Below are 14,708 nucleotides of genomic sequence, written 5' to 3'. Positions count from 1 at the left end.
GCCCCGACTGTTCCTCATGGATTGTGGCAGAGCTCACAGTGCAGGGGCCTTAGAGACTCGTGATGCAGCTCGCAGGTCGTCTGCTCCCTAGCTGTGAAGGGAGCTTTGAGTCTCACATGATGCAACTCACTCATTCGTCTGCTCTCTAGCTGTGAAGGGGGCTTTGAGTCTCACGTGATGCAGCTCGCTCGTCGTCTGCTCCCTAGCTGTGAAGGGGGCTTTGAGTCTCACGTGATGCAGCTCGCTCATCGTCTGCTCCCTAGCTGTGAAGGGGGCTTTGAGTCTCAATTGACGGAGCTCACTCATCGTCTGCTCTCTAGCTGTGAAGGGGGCTTTGAGTCTCACGTGATGCAGCTTGCTCATCGTCTGCTCTCTAGCTGTGAAGGGGGCTTTGAGTCTCACGTGATGCAGCTCGCTCATCGTCTGCTCTCTAGCTGTGAAGGGGGCTTTGAGTCTCACGTGATGCAGCTCGCTCATCGTCTGGTCTCTAGCTGTGAAGGGGGCTTTGAGTCTCAATTGACGGAGCTCGCTCATCGTCTGCTCTCTAGCTGTGAAGGGGGCTTTGAGGCCCAATTGACGGAGCTCGCTCATCGTCTGCTCTCAAGCTGTGAAGGGGCCTTTGAGTCTCGCGTGATGCAGCTCGCTCATAGTTTGCTCTCTAGCTGTGAAGGGGCCTTTGAGTCTCAATTGACGGAGCTTGCTCATCGTCTGCTCTCTAGCTGTGAAGGGGCCTTTGAGTCTCACGTGATGCAGCTCGCTCATAGTCTGCTCTCTAGCTGTGAGGGGGCTTGGGTCTGGTGCCCCGACTGTTCCTCATGGATTGTGGCAGAGCTCACCGTGCAGGTGCCTTAGAGACTCGTGATGCAGCTCGCAGGTCGTCTGCTCCCTAGCTGTGAAGGGGGCTTTGAGTCTCAATTGACGGAGCTTGCTCATCGTCTGCTCTCTAGCTGTGAAGGGGGCTTTGAGTCTCACGTGATGCAGCTCACTCATCGTCTGCTCTCTAGCTGTGAAGGGGGCTTTGAGTCTCACGGGATGCAGCTCGCTTGTCTGCTCCCTAGCTGTGAAGGGGGCTTTGAGTCTCACGTGATGCAGCTCGCTTGTCGTCTGCTCCCTAGCTGTGAAGGGGGCTTTGAGTCTCTCGTGATGCAGCTCGCTTGTCGTCTGCTCCCTAGCTGTGAAGGGGGCTTTGAGTCTCACGTGATGCAGCTCGCAGGTCGTCTGCTCTCTAGCTGTGAAGGGGGCTTTGAGTCTCACGTGTTGCAGCTCGCTCGTCGTCTGCTCCCTAGCTGTGAATGGGGTTTTGAGTCTCACGTGATGCAGCTCGCAGGTCGTCTGCTCTCTAGCTGTGAAGGGGGCTTTGAGTCTCACGTGTTGCAGCTCGCTCGTCGTCTGCTCCCTAGCTGTGAATGGGGTTTTGAGTCTCACGTGATGCAGCTCGCTTGTCGTCTGCTCTCTAGCTGTGAAGGGGGCTTTGAGTATCACAGGACAGGACCGAGTCTGCCAAAACCCACTTCTGAGCCGAAACCTTCGCTCTAAGCACAAAATGGGCGTGAAGTCGAAACCTGCGACACCAAAACCAAAGAAACAGTGCCGAAAATTAAACATCTGCTAGTACGGCAACTGGATCAAAGTATGGACGTTGTAGCACCTAAATTGGATCCAAAACCGAATAAAAACTATATTAATCCGGATACTGGGCATATTCACGCTAAGTGGCCATCCATACACAAACTTCCGGATGACGACTGCTCTTATAAAATTGCATTGAAGAGGAAAGATGTGGGTACAAGTCCTTTCCACACACTACCATCTCCTCCGCCCTCTCACCACAATTTGATCCTTACACATTACACCTAGTCAGTCTCCTCTACCTCACTCTGATGCAGGTGATACTGATGATGATGACAGTCACCAGTAGATCCTTGGACGGATTATACCATTGATCCTCCACAGGACACAGACCTAGATCTTCACCCTGCCAGACCATCTCCACTTGATGACAAGCTGTCATATCAGGAGCCCATTGCCAGAGCTGCACAGTCCCATGGGTTGGAGCTCCATAAAGAGACCTTAGGTGAGGATTTTCTCTTTGAAACTCTAGGAACACATAAGTCCAGTCGGACGCTGCCTATGTTTAAGGGTATGTTAAGACACACAGATGACCTCTTTAAAGACCCTGTACGTGCTAGGATCCTCACTCCTAGAGTGGATAAGAAATACAAACCTTCCCCTACAGACCCAATTTTTATGAAGGGTCAGTTACCACTTCACTCTGTAGTAGTATCCAGTGCTCGACCGCGAGCTAATTCTCAAGCGTCTGGAGATGCTCCTCCCCCAGTTAGAGTCAAAAGTGATTGATGCTTCTGGCAAATGTGTGGCTGCCCAAGCAGCTAATCATTGGCGCTTTGCTAAGACTCAAGGTCTCCTAGAAAGATATGATAGGGCCCACTGGTACGAAATAGAACAAATACTACAGTTTCTCCCAGATGAGCATAAGGCCACAACACAAGATTTAGTTCAGGAAAGTAAACTAATTTCAAGCACTTCCATTAGATGCGCTCTAGATGCTTCCGATACTGCAGCTAGATGGGTAAATACTAGCATCCTACTCCGGAGACATGCCTGGTTACGTATTTCAGGGTTTAAAGCTGAAGTCCAGTAATCCATTCTCAATATACCCTTCGCCAAGAAAAGTCTTGGTGCCCCTGAAGTTGATTAAGTGCGTGAAAAAATGTAAAAAGACACAGATGTAGCAAAATCCATGGAAGTGCTTCCGTCTCCTTCTAACAGGGGCTTCTTTTGATGCTCTTTTTACAGGGGAGGGTCAAAATCCACAGGAACAGACCAAAATACTTCCTCTTACAAAAATAATTCGCTATCATTTTTTACAAGAGGATTTTTCAGAGGAGGCTACAGGGGAAATAGCCCCTGGGGAAGAGGTAAAAACACCTCACCCCGCAATTCCCCTTTCCCAAATAAGCAGTGACTTCCCCCCCCACTTCCCTCCAACTATTCCGCACCTGTCAGAGGAAGACTTCAAGACTTTCTCCCCATTTGGGAATCAATAACAACCGACAAATGGGTGATTGGAATTATCCAACATGGTTATTGCCTGGAGTTTACCAACAACCTCTTATCACAAATTGTCAACAGACCACCAGCACTTGCTTCAACAAGAAGTGCAATCTCTATTACTCAAAGGGGCTATAGAACCAGTCCCACTTCAGTACTAAGGGTCAGGGGTTTATTCCCTTTCCTTTCTAATTCCCAAAGAGGACGGCTCATTAAGACCTATTCTAGATGTCAGAGAGCAAAACAAATGCATGCTGTCGGAGCACTTTCACATGGTGACTCTTCAACAGGTACTTCCTCTTTAACCCCTTGCATGCTGGTGACGAACCCCAGCCGTCACGCCCCGCGGTGGGCGTGTGCTGATGACGGCTGGGGTTCGTCACGGCCCCGCCCTGTTCTTTTGTTTACAGCACACAGGGGAAATCGCGGCCGCAGCGAAGGGGTTAACAGTAAGAGGACTGTCTACTCTGGATCTAAAAGACACCTACTTTCACATTCCAACTCATCCAGCTCTTTGCAAATACCTCAGATTTGTGATAGCAGGCAAACATTACCAGTCAAGGTTCTTCCATCTGGGTTTACCACAGCCCCCAGAGTGTTCACCAAATGTCTCGCAGTAGTAGCCGCTCATCTCAGAATACAGTGTGTCCATGTCTTTCCATACCTAGATGACTGGCTTATCAAAGCGGGTACTTACTAGAACTGTATACTACACACTCAGACAACAGGACACCTACTTCATCAGTTGGGTTTCGTAATCGATGCACAAAAATCACAACTGTGCCCTGTGCAAGTGCAATCTTATCTAGGAGCTTCTCTCAACACACTCAGAGCTCTAGCCTCTCCCAAGTAGCCAGGATTCGAAATATTCAGGCCACAATACTACAATTTCAACCCAGTCAAACATTACCAGCCAGAGTCTTCATGCAACTGGGGAGAGGAGTTGGCCTAACAGCTAAGGCGCTCGACCTCGGACCTGGGGATCTGGGTTCGAGTCTCGGTAACGACGCCATAACCTCCTGTGATTCTGGGCAAATCACTTAATCTCCCCGTGCCTAAAAATGAAAGTGTGTGTTCTCATGTAAAAAAACGTAACTTGTGCTATGTAAAGCGCTCTGATACCTGATTCGGTTCGGGTCTAGTCCGCGCTATATAAAACTCTACCAAAAAAAACCAACCTGCTGGGAATGATGGCATCCTGCATTGCAATCGTACCTCACGCAAGGCTTCACATGCGTCCTCTGCAGGAATGTCTAGCACGTCAATGGAATCAGTCACAGGGTCAAGTAACCGATCTAGTGTTGGTAGACGGACACACTCTTCGCTCTCTGAAGTGGTGGAACCTTCATAAGTTATCAAAAGGGCAGCCTTTCATAGCATGGTATGTGCAACAGGCAGTGTTCTCACCCAGCACTGGGTGGGTCGGCTAGTGCACAGCATGGTATGTAGAACACGACAATCTATAAAACAGTTTTGACAGGAAAGTAATGTTTTCATACAGGACACAAAGCAGAGCACTCCTTACCAGAAGGCATTTCTGGCTTGTTTAAAACGTACATAAAAGTGGTTTTTGCTTAGTAAGCGTGTCCCAGCAGCCCCCAAGTAGTGCACAGATAAATACAGACCGGTCAACATTTATTGTCCCGTCTCTTAAAAAAAAAATATAAATATTTATTTTATTTATTTATTTTGAAAGTTTTATATAGCGCGAACAAGATCTTTGCAGATATCAGAGCGCTTTACATATGAGGGGTACGAGCATGTGAGTGAATAACCATTGGGGTGGGGGTGGTATACGAGGGAGCATAGACAGATACATCAATAATGATAAAAATACAAATAAGTGGTAACATAAACAATCCGGTAAGTCAATATCACAAGTCATACAAAAATGCAAAAGGTTTGAACAAATAGTACAGCTCAAAATCGAGTCTTTGAAGTTAATCCCCAGTAATAATTCAAGTGCATTTAGCCATGAGGATAGCTTTTACTTCTTTCTTAAAAAGTATGGTAGAGGGGATGAGCCTGGTTTCAGGAGGGAGTGAGTTCCAAATCCTGGGTGCCATTCCTGAGAAGGAGCGTTTATAGGTTTTTTCCTTGCGGAATCTTCTGGGCTTTAGCAAAAGATTGTTTGTGCCTCTAGTGTTTCTGGAGCCTCCAGAAATCGTCAGCTTCTGAGCGAGGTATCTAGGTGAGCTCAGGTGGACAGCCTTGTGTGTCAAGCAAGCGATTTTCAGTTGTATTCTGGCTTCAAAAGGCAGCCAGTTCAGGGATTTGAAGTCGGGGGAAATGTGTGAGTGTTTTTTTGATCCAGTGATGAGTCTCGCTGCGGCGTTTAGAGAAGCTCTTATGGGTGCCGTAGTAGCTAGGGGGAGACCGCAGAGGGCGATGCTGCCGTATTCTATTCGAGGTATGACTAGTGATTGTACCGCAGTTTGGAAGTCTTTGGCTGGAAGGAAGGGTTTAAGTTTCCTTAGGGTGTTGATTTGGTAGTTTGCTCCCTTAGTTGCTTTGTTGATGTGTTCCTGCATGCTGAGATTTGTGTCAAGTGTTATGCCTAAAGATTTTGCTGAGTCCACGATGGTGGGTTGAACATTGAGCGCCGTTAGGTGTTTAAGCCAAATTTGTGCGGTAGTGATCTTCGCAGGAGGTGAGATCAGAAGGAACTCTGTTTTAAGAGCATTGAGTTTGAGATGATTAGCGGCCAGCCAGGATTGGGTGCTTCTGATCATAGAATTCAAGAGCATGATGTCTTTGGGTGATTGTAGTTTGAGATAAAGTTGGGTGTCATCAGCGTACATGTGGAAGTGTACATTGGAATCTTGTAGCAAGGTGGTGAGAGGTTCCATAACTAGGTTGAACAAAGTTGGGGATAGGGAGGATCCTTGTGGTACGCCTAGCGATACAGGTATTGGCGAGGACATCAAGTTGTTACTCTTGAATTTCTGCGACCTGTTGTGTAGAAAGGACGTGAACCACTTGAGCACAGTTCCAGATAGACCCATTCTTGTGTTTAATAGTTCGAGTAAATTCTCATGTTTGACGGTGTCAAATGCAGAGGAGAGATCAAGAAGGATGAGGAGGCAGGTATCGTTTTGATCTAGGATTTGAAGGGCGTCGTCAATTATGTGAGTCATAGCAGTTTCTGTACTGTGATTTGCTCGGAAGCCTGATTGATGAGAGTTGAGGAGATCAAACTGATTAATGTGTTTAGTCAATTGTATTTGTGCGCATTTTTCCAACAGTTTGGCAAGAGTCGGAATATTGGTAATGGGACGGTAATTGGTTAGGTCAGAGAGGTCGGCTGTAGGTTTCTTTAGTAAAGGTGTGACTTGTCCAACTTTGAGGGAGTCTGGAATGGTCCCTTGTTGAAGTGAGCTGTTAATGATTTTAGTCCAGAGTGGAAGGAGCGAAGGGGTAAGGTCTGACAGCGTTAGCCGGAAGGGGGTCTGTGAGGTGATTGGATGGTTTCAGAGTACTGAGCAGTCTGCCAATTTCTTCTTCCGAGTAGGTGACAAAGGATGACCATGTAGCATTGTTTTTTGGTTTAGTGGGTGCTATGCAGTGGGGTTTGGAGTAGATGCTTGCGTCAATGAGGAGGTCATTCTTTATGTTGTCGGTTTATTGGATAAAGAAAGAGGCGAAGTCTTCGCAGGAGGGTGCTTTCCGCATAGTGCTGAGAGGTCGGGGTTGTTCCTTGGATGGTGTTCTGATAAGCTCAAACAGCTTTCTCGGACGATTTTTGGCTTGGTCGAGCTGAAGACTGAAGAAGTTTGATTTTGAGCGTTTTATTTTCCTGAAGTAGGCATTTCTCTTTTTCTTCAGGATTTTTAGGTTCAGTGCAGAGGGAGCTGATCTCCAGGTGCGTTCTGCCATTCGCATGGCACGTCTATCGTCATTGAGACTCCCATTGTACCAAGGATTGGAAATTTTTGCGGAGGCTTTTTTTAGCTGAAATGGTGCGGCTTCATTAATTATTGAGGTCATAGTGTTGAGATAGTAATCAGTCAAGGATTGGACGTCCGTAACGCCAGTAGGAGGAAGTAATAGGTTGCAGCTGTTGGGGGGGTAGAGAGTTTGAGTTTAATTTTTTCATGTCTCTTTTCCAGACTTTGGGCCTGGAGGATTGAACAGGGTTAAATTTAACTTTTTCATTAATGAAGAATGTGATAATATGATGATCTGACCAGTCACAGGGTTGGATAGAATAGAGTTGGATAGAGGCCTCTTTGGAGATGATAAGGTCGAGGATAGAGCCTTTCTCGTGAGTCGGACTGTTGCATATTTGAGTGAGGTCAAGGGCGTTGAGGAAATTTTTCAGACCTTTTACCACTGCATCATTGTGATCGTTCCAGTGGAGGTTGAAGTCACCAAGGTATATTTGTGTGAGTTGTCGCCCAGAGTTGGTTGAGATCATATCCATGATTTGTTGGGAGAAGGTAAGGTTGTCGCCGGGTGGGTGGTAAATGCTGTGAAGAGAGCATATCGGTTTGCCCTCACTGATAATATCGAGGCAGATGTATTCACAAGAGGTTGGGGAGGGGGAGGTTACTTTCAAGACAGAGAGGTTGCTCCTGTATATACATGCGATTCCACCACCTTTTTTTTGCCAGACCTGTCAAGTCTAGTGATGTGGTAGTTGGGGGGAACCAGAATGTCCATTATAGGTGTAGAAGATTCTGTTAGCCACGTTTCAGTCATGATGATTAAGTCAAGATCCAATGTTAAAATGAGATCAGCGATTGCGGAGGAGTGTCTAGAGGCTGATCTGCAGTTGATGAGGGTGCATTTGAGACGGGGTGTGTCGAGGGAGGGAGGGGGTTTTAGAGCGAGGGGGACTTTACTCAGGTTACTATGGATAGCGATTCTGTTGTTCAGTGTGGGGGGTCTAAGGGGATTTGAGTGAATCGTAGGAATGGCGAGGAGAGTGTCGGGTGTGTTGCTATGGGGAGCTGGGTCGTAGGAGCGGAGGAGGGTGATTGTGTCGAGGTCCGAGAGAGGGTTGCGGGAGCGATGGGGGCGGTTTTCGCGATTGTGAACAGGGATTGAGGTCCAGTGCGGGGGGAGTTGAGTGCGAGAGTTAGCCGCCCGGGTGGAGGACCAGTTGGGAGGGGTGGTGATGTTGGAGGCGCGTGAGGGGTGTCTGGGGTGTGTGCCGAGTAATTGTTTGATGATGTGAATGTCTTGTTTGATCTGGAGGAGGGTGTTGGGTGGGGGGTGACTGGAGTGTGTGCAGAGTAGTTGTTGTTTTATGATGTGAATGTCTTCTTTGAGCTGGTGGAGGGAGGCCGTAATGTAGTCCAGAGTGGGATATGTGTTGGAGGTGGGGATGGGAGGATTGGGCGTGGATGACATAGGGGGGAGGTTGGTGGTATGGATGAGAGTATTGGTGGTAGGCGGAGAGAGCAGGGTGGAGGATGGGCGTATGTTAGTGGTGATGGGGGTGTAAGTTGGGTAGTGGGGGGTGAGAATGGGGGGGGAAGTGGGATTGTAGATGGTTCTTTTTTGAGGGGGTGGAGTTAAGTTAATGTAGGTGGTGTGTTCTGTGTGATTAGTTAATGGGTGGAAGTGGGGGCTGAGGATGGGGGGGATAAAGGGTGGGGTTTGTCTTTGTGCGTGTCGGTCTGGTGCTGATCTAGGTTAGGCGGGTTGCGGGTGGGAGCTGTGGTGTCAGGGGTAAAAGGAATGGGAATGAGGGCTGGTGTATGAGGGGGAGGGGTGAGGTGGTTGGTGTATGAGGGGGAGAGATCTATGTCTGTGCTTGAGGGGTGTGGGGTAACTACAGTAGGTGGGTGAATGACTAAGGTGCCGGTGGTAGAGGAGAGGTTCATGTCGTTTTGGGGCTGGGCTTGGTTAGAATGCTTGTGGTTTGAGGCTATGGTGTCAGGGGTGACAGGAATGGGAGTGGTATGAGTGGAGGTCAAGGTGAGGTTGGTGGGGGGGAGGGGGTGCCGCTGGAGTATGTGGGCGAGGGATCTAAGACTGTGATTGAGGAGTGTGAGGTAGCTACATTAGGTGGGTGAATGTCTAAGGTGCCGGGGTTGGAGGAAGGGTGCGTGTCGTTTTGGGGTTGAGCTATGTTAGAAGGGTTGTGGTTGGGGGCTGTGAAGTCAAGGGTGATGGGACTGAAGGTGCTATGAGCGGGGGTCCGATGATTGGAGAGGTGTTGTTTGAACGTGGGGAACAGGTTGTCTAGTAGTTCCAGGTTCTTGTCTGTGGATTGAATTAGGATAATCCCGTTATTGTAGATAGTGATGGTGCTTCTGCCCAGGAAGAGTTGGGATGGTGTGATGGCGAGTTTTAGGCCATGCGCGAATTTCCTGGAGGTGGAGACGGTGAGTAAGGTGAGGAAGGATTTTCTCCATTGGACTCTGCGTGTGGTATGGAAGATGATATCACTGTTGAGTGAACCATTGACTGGTGAGAAGTAGGTGTCTGCAAAGGGAGTTTCAGGGTGGGACCTCAGGAAGTTGTGTTTAAAGCGTTTAGCGGCTTTTTTGGTGAGTGCGGGTGGGTAGTTGATTCTATATGTGTGCTTGCCGATGGGTTCCATGTTGGGATGAGAGTGTAGGTAGGTGTGGGAGGGTGCACATTCATAGCCAGTAGCAAGGACCAAACAGTGACACTAGTGAGCAGCCAAAGTACATGAGGTAGTAATCGGTGCTTACAGGAATAAGGTTTGAAGTGGGTGCAGGTTGCACAAGTGTAGGGCGCATCAAAATGCTATACTGGAGCCGAATACAGATGCAGACAATAATAGCCGGCTGCATGGAACAGAAGTGACACTAGTGAGCGGCCAAGGTGTATGAGGTAGTAATCAGTGCATACAGGACTAAGACTTGAGATGAGTGTCGGTTGCACAAATGTAAGGCGCACAATAATGATATATGTGAGCAGAATACAATAGTAGTAATCAAATAAAATTAAATAAATGCTGAAAAGAGGTTTTTTTGGTTGGAAGAGTCTCACTATATTCAATCATGACTAGCTGTGCAGAATGACAGGCAGGAGAGATTTAAATATTTTAAAAGAATTCTCAATGCAGGTGTTCTACTATGCAGATGTCTTCAGATGACTTTATTGCACTGTAAATGGCTAAACCCCACTGAATATTCAAACATTAAGCATGTCAGTTAAATAAAAAATGAAAGTGAACCCTTTGAAGCTTCATTGTTTACACTAAACACAGAATAAATAAAGATGAATACAGATAGAAATCTCAAAAAATAAATACCTTAAAACCGGGCGGCCTAAACTTACAGAACTGACGGTGAGTGGGGTGAGTGGACAGGAGCCACTTGTAACACAAATTTGGCATGTGTTTTTGTGCAGTGTGTGTAATAATTTCTGGAGCAATGTCACCTTGTCTTGTTTCTTGGTTGAACCATGTATTCTGAACAGTGTTCAAGTTCTCCCTGTGTAACTCTCCCCTTTCTCCCCCAGGGTGACGACGTCTGGTGCCATGGAGGGGGTCAAGAAAGTGAAGAAGGTGGTGAACGGCTCCGCAGAGCCACGTGCCAGCTGGGAGAGCAGTGCATGATGGGAAAGCCGGCCGACAGCGGCGCACGCGCACAAACTTTTAATTTATTAATACCTCTATATAGGCTGGCCATAAGGCCACGGCGTCTGCGCCCCTCCGTGAGGGTGCCCTGGCCTCTTGGTGCGGCCTGGAACTTTTCTGGATTTTAGAGACTTATTTAATTTCGGCCTTCCTGGGTGCACACATCCACAGCCCCTTTCCCCTAATGTGTGGGCTAAGGCACCTCATCTGCTTTGGGGTTCGGGGTTGGAGTTGGGTGCAAGGTGCCTTTGGCCATTCCTTCTGCTGTGTGATATGTTATTCAAGTGCTGGGTTGAGGTGGGCTCATTTGTAGCATTCGCTCTATACCTTCTGTGTAGACTGGGCGCAGGGCCACCCTCTGCACTTCACGCTTCCTGGCTCGGGCCCGAGGCCAGCAGCCTGTCCTCGCCTCCTTGAGTGCTCCTTTCACGCTGAAGCACCCTCTTCAGCCTGCTCTCGGGATGTAAATACACTCGTCCTGGAGTGATGGCGAAGGAGCCTGGAGAGGGTGGCAAACCTGTGCCAAGGCTGGAGAGTGAGAGCCCCTGGCACGTGCTGATGCTGTGGTGGAGGGTGAACGAACAGCAGGCTGGAAAGCCCCTGGTGCAGGTATGTTGGAGATCTGGGGTAGCTTCTGGGCTGCTGCATGCACAAGGCATGTGGGGCAAGTGCTTTTAAAGTATAGCAGGTGTGGGGCAGATGCTGGGATATGTGCAAACGGCATGTAGTTTGTATGAAACATATAGTGAGTTAGTGTGTAGTAGGAGGCAAAGTCCTCAAGACGTTACTGAAATACAGAGTACGTTGGGAGAAACCACTGGCATATCCTGTGGGGGTTATGTTGTGCATGAGGCAGAGGCTGTGCAGGGGTGGAGCGCACGAGGCCGAGGACTGTGCAGGGGTGGAGCGCACGAGGCCGAGGACTGTGCAGGGGTGGAGCGCACGAGGCCGAGGACTGTGCAGGGGTGGAGCGCACGAGGCCGAGGACTGTGCAGGGGTGGAGCGCACGAGGCCGAGGACTGTGCAGGGGTGGAGCGCACGAGGCAGAGGATGTGCAGGGGTGGAGCGCACGAGGCAGAGGATGTGCAGGGGTGGAGCGCACGAGGCAGAGGCTGTAGAGGGGTGGAGCGCACGAGGCCGAGGCTGTAGAGGGGTGGAGCGCACGAGGCCGAGGCTGTAGAGCGCACGAGGCCGAGGCTGTAGAGGGGTGGAGCGCACGAGGCCGAGGCTGTAGAGGGGTGGAGCGCACGAGGCCGAGGCTGTAGAGGGGTGGAGCGCACGAGGCCGAGGCTGTAGAGGGGTGGAGCGCACGAGGCCGAGGCTGTAGAGGGGTGGAGCGCACGAGGCCGAGGCTGTAGAGGGGTGGAGCGCACGAGGCCGAGGCTGTAGAGGGGTGGAGCGCACGAGGCTGTAGAGGGGTGGAGCGCACGAGGCTGTAGAGGGGTGGAGCGCACGAGGCTGTAGAGGGGTGGAGCGCACGAGGCCGTAGAGGGGTGGAGCGCACGAGGCCGTAGAGAGGTGGAGCGCACGAGGCCGAGGCCGTAGAGGGGTGGAGCGCACGAGGCCGAGGCCGTAGAGGGGTGGAGCGCACGAGGCCGAGGCCGTAGAGGGGTGGAGCGCACGAGGCCGAGGCCGTAGAGGGGTGGAGCGCACGAGGCCGAGGCCGTAGAGGGGTGGAGCGCACGAGGCCGAGGCCGTAGAGGGGTGGAGCGCACGAGGCCGAGGCTGTAGAGGGGTGGAGCGCACGAGGCCGAGGCTGTAGAGGGGTGGAGCGCACGAGGCCGAGGCTGTAGAGGGGTGGAGCGCACGAGGCCTAGGCTGTAGAGGGGTGGAGCGCACGAGGCCGAGGCTGTGCAGGGGTGGAGCGCACGAGGCCGAGGCTGTGCAGGGGTGGAGCGCACGAGGCAGAGGCTGTGCAGGGGTGGAGCGCACGAGGCAGAGGCTGTGCAGGGGTGGAGCGCACGAGGCAGGGGCTGTGCAGGGGTGGAGCGCACGAGGCAGGGGCTGTGCAGGGGTGGAGCGCACGAGGCAGAGGCTGTGCAGGGGTGGAGCGCACGAGGCAGAGGCTGTGCAGGGGTGGAGCGCACGAGGCAGAGGCTGTGCAGGGGTGGAGCGCACGAGGCAGAGGCTGTGCAGGGGTGGAGCGCACGAGGCAGAGGCTGTGCAGGGGTGGAGCGCACGAGGCAGAGGCTGTGCAGGGGTGGAGCGCACGAGGCAGAGGCTGTGCAGGGGTGGAGCGCACGAGGCAGGGGTGGAGCGCACGAGGCAGAGGCTGTGCAGGGGTGGAGCGCACGAGGCAGAGGCTGTGCAGGGGTGGAGCGCACGAGGCAGAGGCTGTGCAGGGGTGGAGCACACAAAGGAGGAGGCGCAGTAGCAAAGCGTACAAAGGAGGGGCTGCAGTAGTGGAGTGCACAAGCCAGAAGTTGCACGAGTGGGTCTGAGAAGGATTATCTTCGCGTTTAGAGCACATGAGACAAATAGTTGAGGGGTAGAGTCGAGGCGATGGATATTGAAGTGTTAAGGTGCATGACACCAATACTGCACTTGTAGATCATGCATGACTTGTATTGCATCAGTCCACTGCACAAGGTCTGCATATGTTGACCATGCATGAGTGGTATTGCATCTGTCTGGTGCCTGCAGCAGTTCTGCACGCGTAGACCTCGCATGCCTGGTATTGCAAGAGTCTGGTGCACAAGGCCGTTCTGCACATGTAGACCCTGCATGACTGTTACTGTATTGGTCTGGTGGGCGAGGCTGGTACTACATGTGTAGACCATGCTTGAGTGGGATTTCATCGATCCGGTGCGTGAGGTTGGTACTGCACATGTCGACCATGCATGACAGCTATTGCATTGGACTGGTGCACAAGGCTGATACTGCATGTGTATAGTATGTGTGACTGGTATTGCATTGGTCTGGTGCACAAGGCCGGCAGGGCACACAGATGGGTATTGCAGGGGCCAGGCACACAATCCTGGTATTGTAAAGCTAGGGTGTGCAAGAGCTAGATCTGCAGGGACAGGAGCTTCATCTTGCATGTGACTTCGTATATGTTTGAGCCGATTCCCTGTCTTCCGATCTACCTTGCTTTGGCAGTCAGTCGTTTTGTGTTCACACCGCCCTGTTCTGGTGGGCTGCCAATACTGCTGTCCTGGTGGCTGTATCCCTATGGCCTGTCTTTAGTGTAGGTGCCAGGCCGGCCCCTTATTCAGGTGTGCTGAATAGGACCTTTTAGATGCTCCGCAGGTTGCATTTCAGCAACCTGTCTACAGATGAGTGTCTGACCCTCTTTAAGTGCCTGACTGTGTTTATCGTCTGTCTGTCTCTGTATGTCAGACTTAGTTTGCTTCTGTGAGTTTAGCAATCCTTTATTTTGAGAAACATTAGATTTGTGCTGTGTCTTGTGCAGACACCGACCCTTTGTTGGGATAGTAGCACTCCTCTCGTTTACTTGTACATATCGGTTTGTATAAAGCTGTACAGAATGGATACATTGACATTTTAAGGATCACGTATCAATACTCTGCACTCTATTCCCGACCTCATGGGAAGAAAGACCTCCTAAGATGAACAGAGACCTCTTGTGTAGTGCTTTGCGTGTGGTGTGGTAGACGCGAGGTACATATGGTGTCTGCATGTATATGGGTGATATGTAACCGTACTGACATGAAGTGAAACTACTGCAGAGTAAGTCCATTTTGGGCAGAAGGACTGGCCATAGGCACCCTTACCCTGACCTCTGACATGACCCCTTGTTAACAGACCAGTGGCATGTTGAGTTCTGGGGCCATCAGTGCCCTCACAGAATACGCAGCAAGCCCCGCCTGACCCTTCGTTCATGGTCTTCGAGTCCACAGCAAGCACCATCTTTCGCCTGGGTTCCTTCAAAGGATCTGGAACTTCCATCCACCAGTTGCGCGTGGACTAGACCCTGAACCAGGCCTTAAAGTGAAGAACTCTTAGATGGCAACGATTGCAATGAAGAGTCCGAGGCTAGGTGGGGCATTAATACAGTATCATGGACCGAGATCCGTACAGAAGACGACTCCTTCTCAATGCAAGCCTCTCACTC

The 14,708-nt window shown here is 50.7% G+C and overlaps 1 protein-coding gene across 1 annotated transcript in view; it reads left to right on the top strand.

Moving 5' to 3' along the window:
* GPR107 (G protein-coupled receptor 107) overlaps window positions 1-11,656 on the top strand; it is a 315,329-nt gene extending 303,673 nt beyond the window's left edge. The window contains exon 18 of the mRNA XM_078646219.1: window positions 10,516-11,656. Coding sequence (XP_078502345.1) covers window positions 10,516-10,612 — 97 coding nt within the window. The 3' untranslated portion in view covers window positions 10,613-11,656. The remainder of the gene's footprint in view (window positions 1-10,515) is intronic.
* The last annotated feature ends 3,052 nt before the right edge of the window (window positions 11,657-14,708 follow it).

The sequence above is a fragment of the Lissotriton helveticus genome, chromosome 5_1, assembly GCF_964261635.1.
Source record: "Lissotriton helveticus chromosome 5_1, aLisHel1.1, whole genome shotgun sequence".
Lineage (NCBI taxonomy): Eukaryota > Metazoa > Chordata > Amphibia > Caudata > Salamandridae > Lissotriton > Lissotriton helveticus.
Note: the sequence above shows the minus strand (reverse complement) of the source record. Positions and strands in the feature narration are given on the sequence as shown.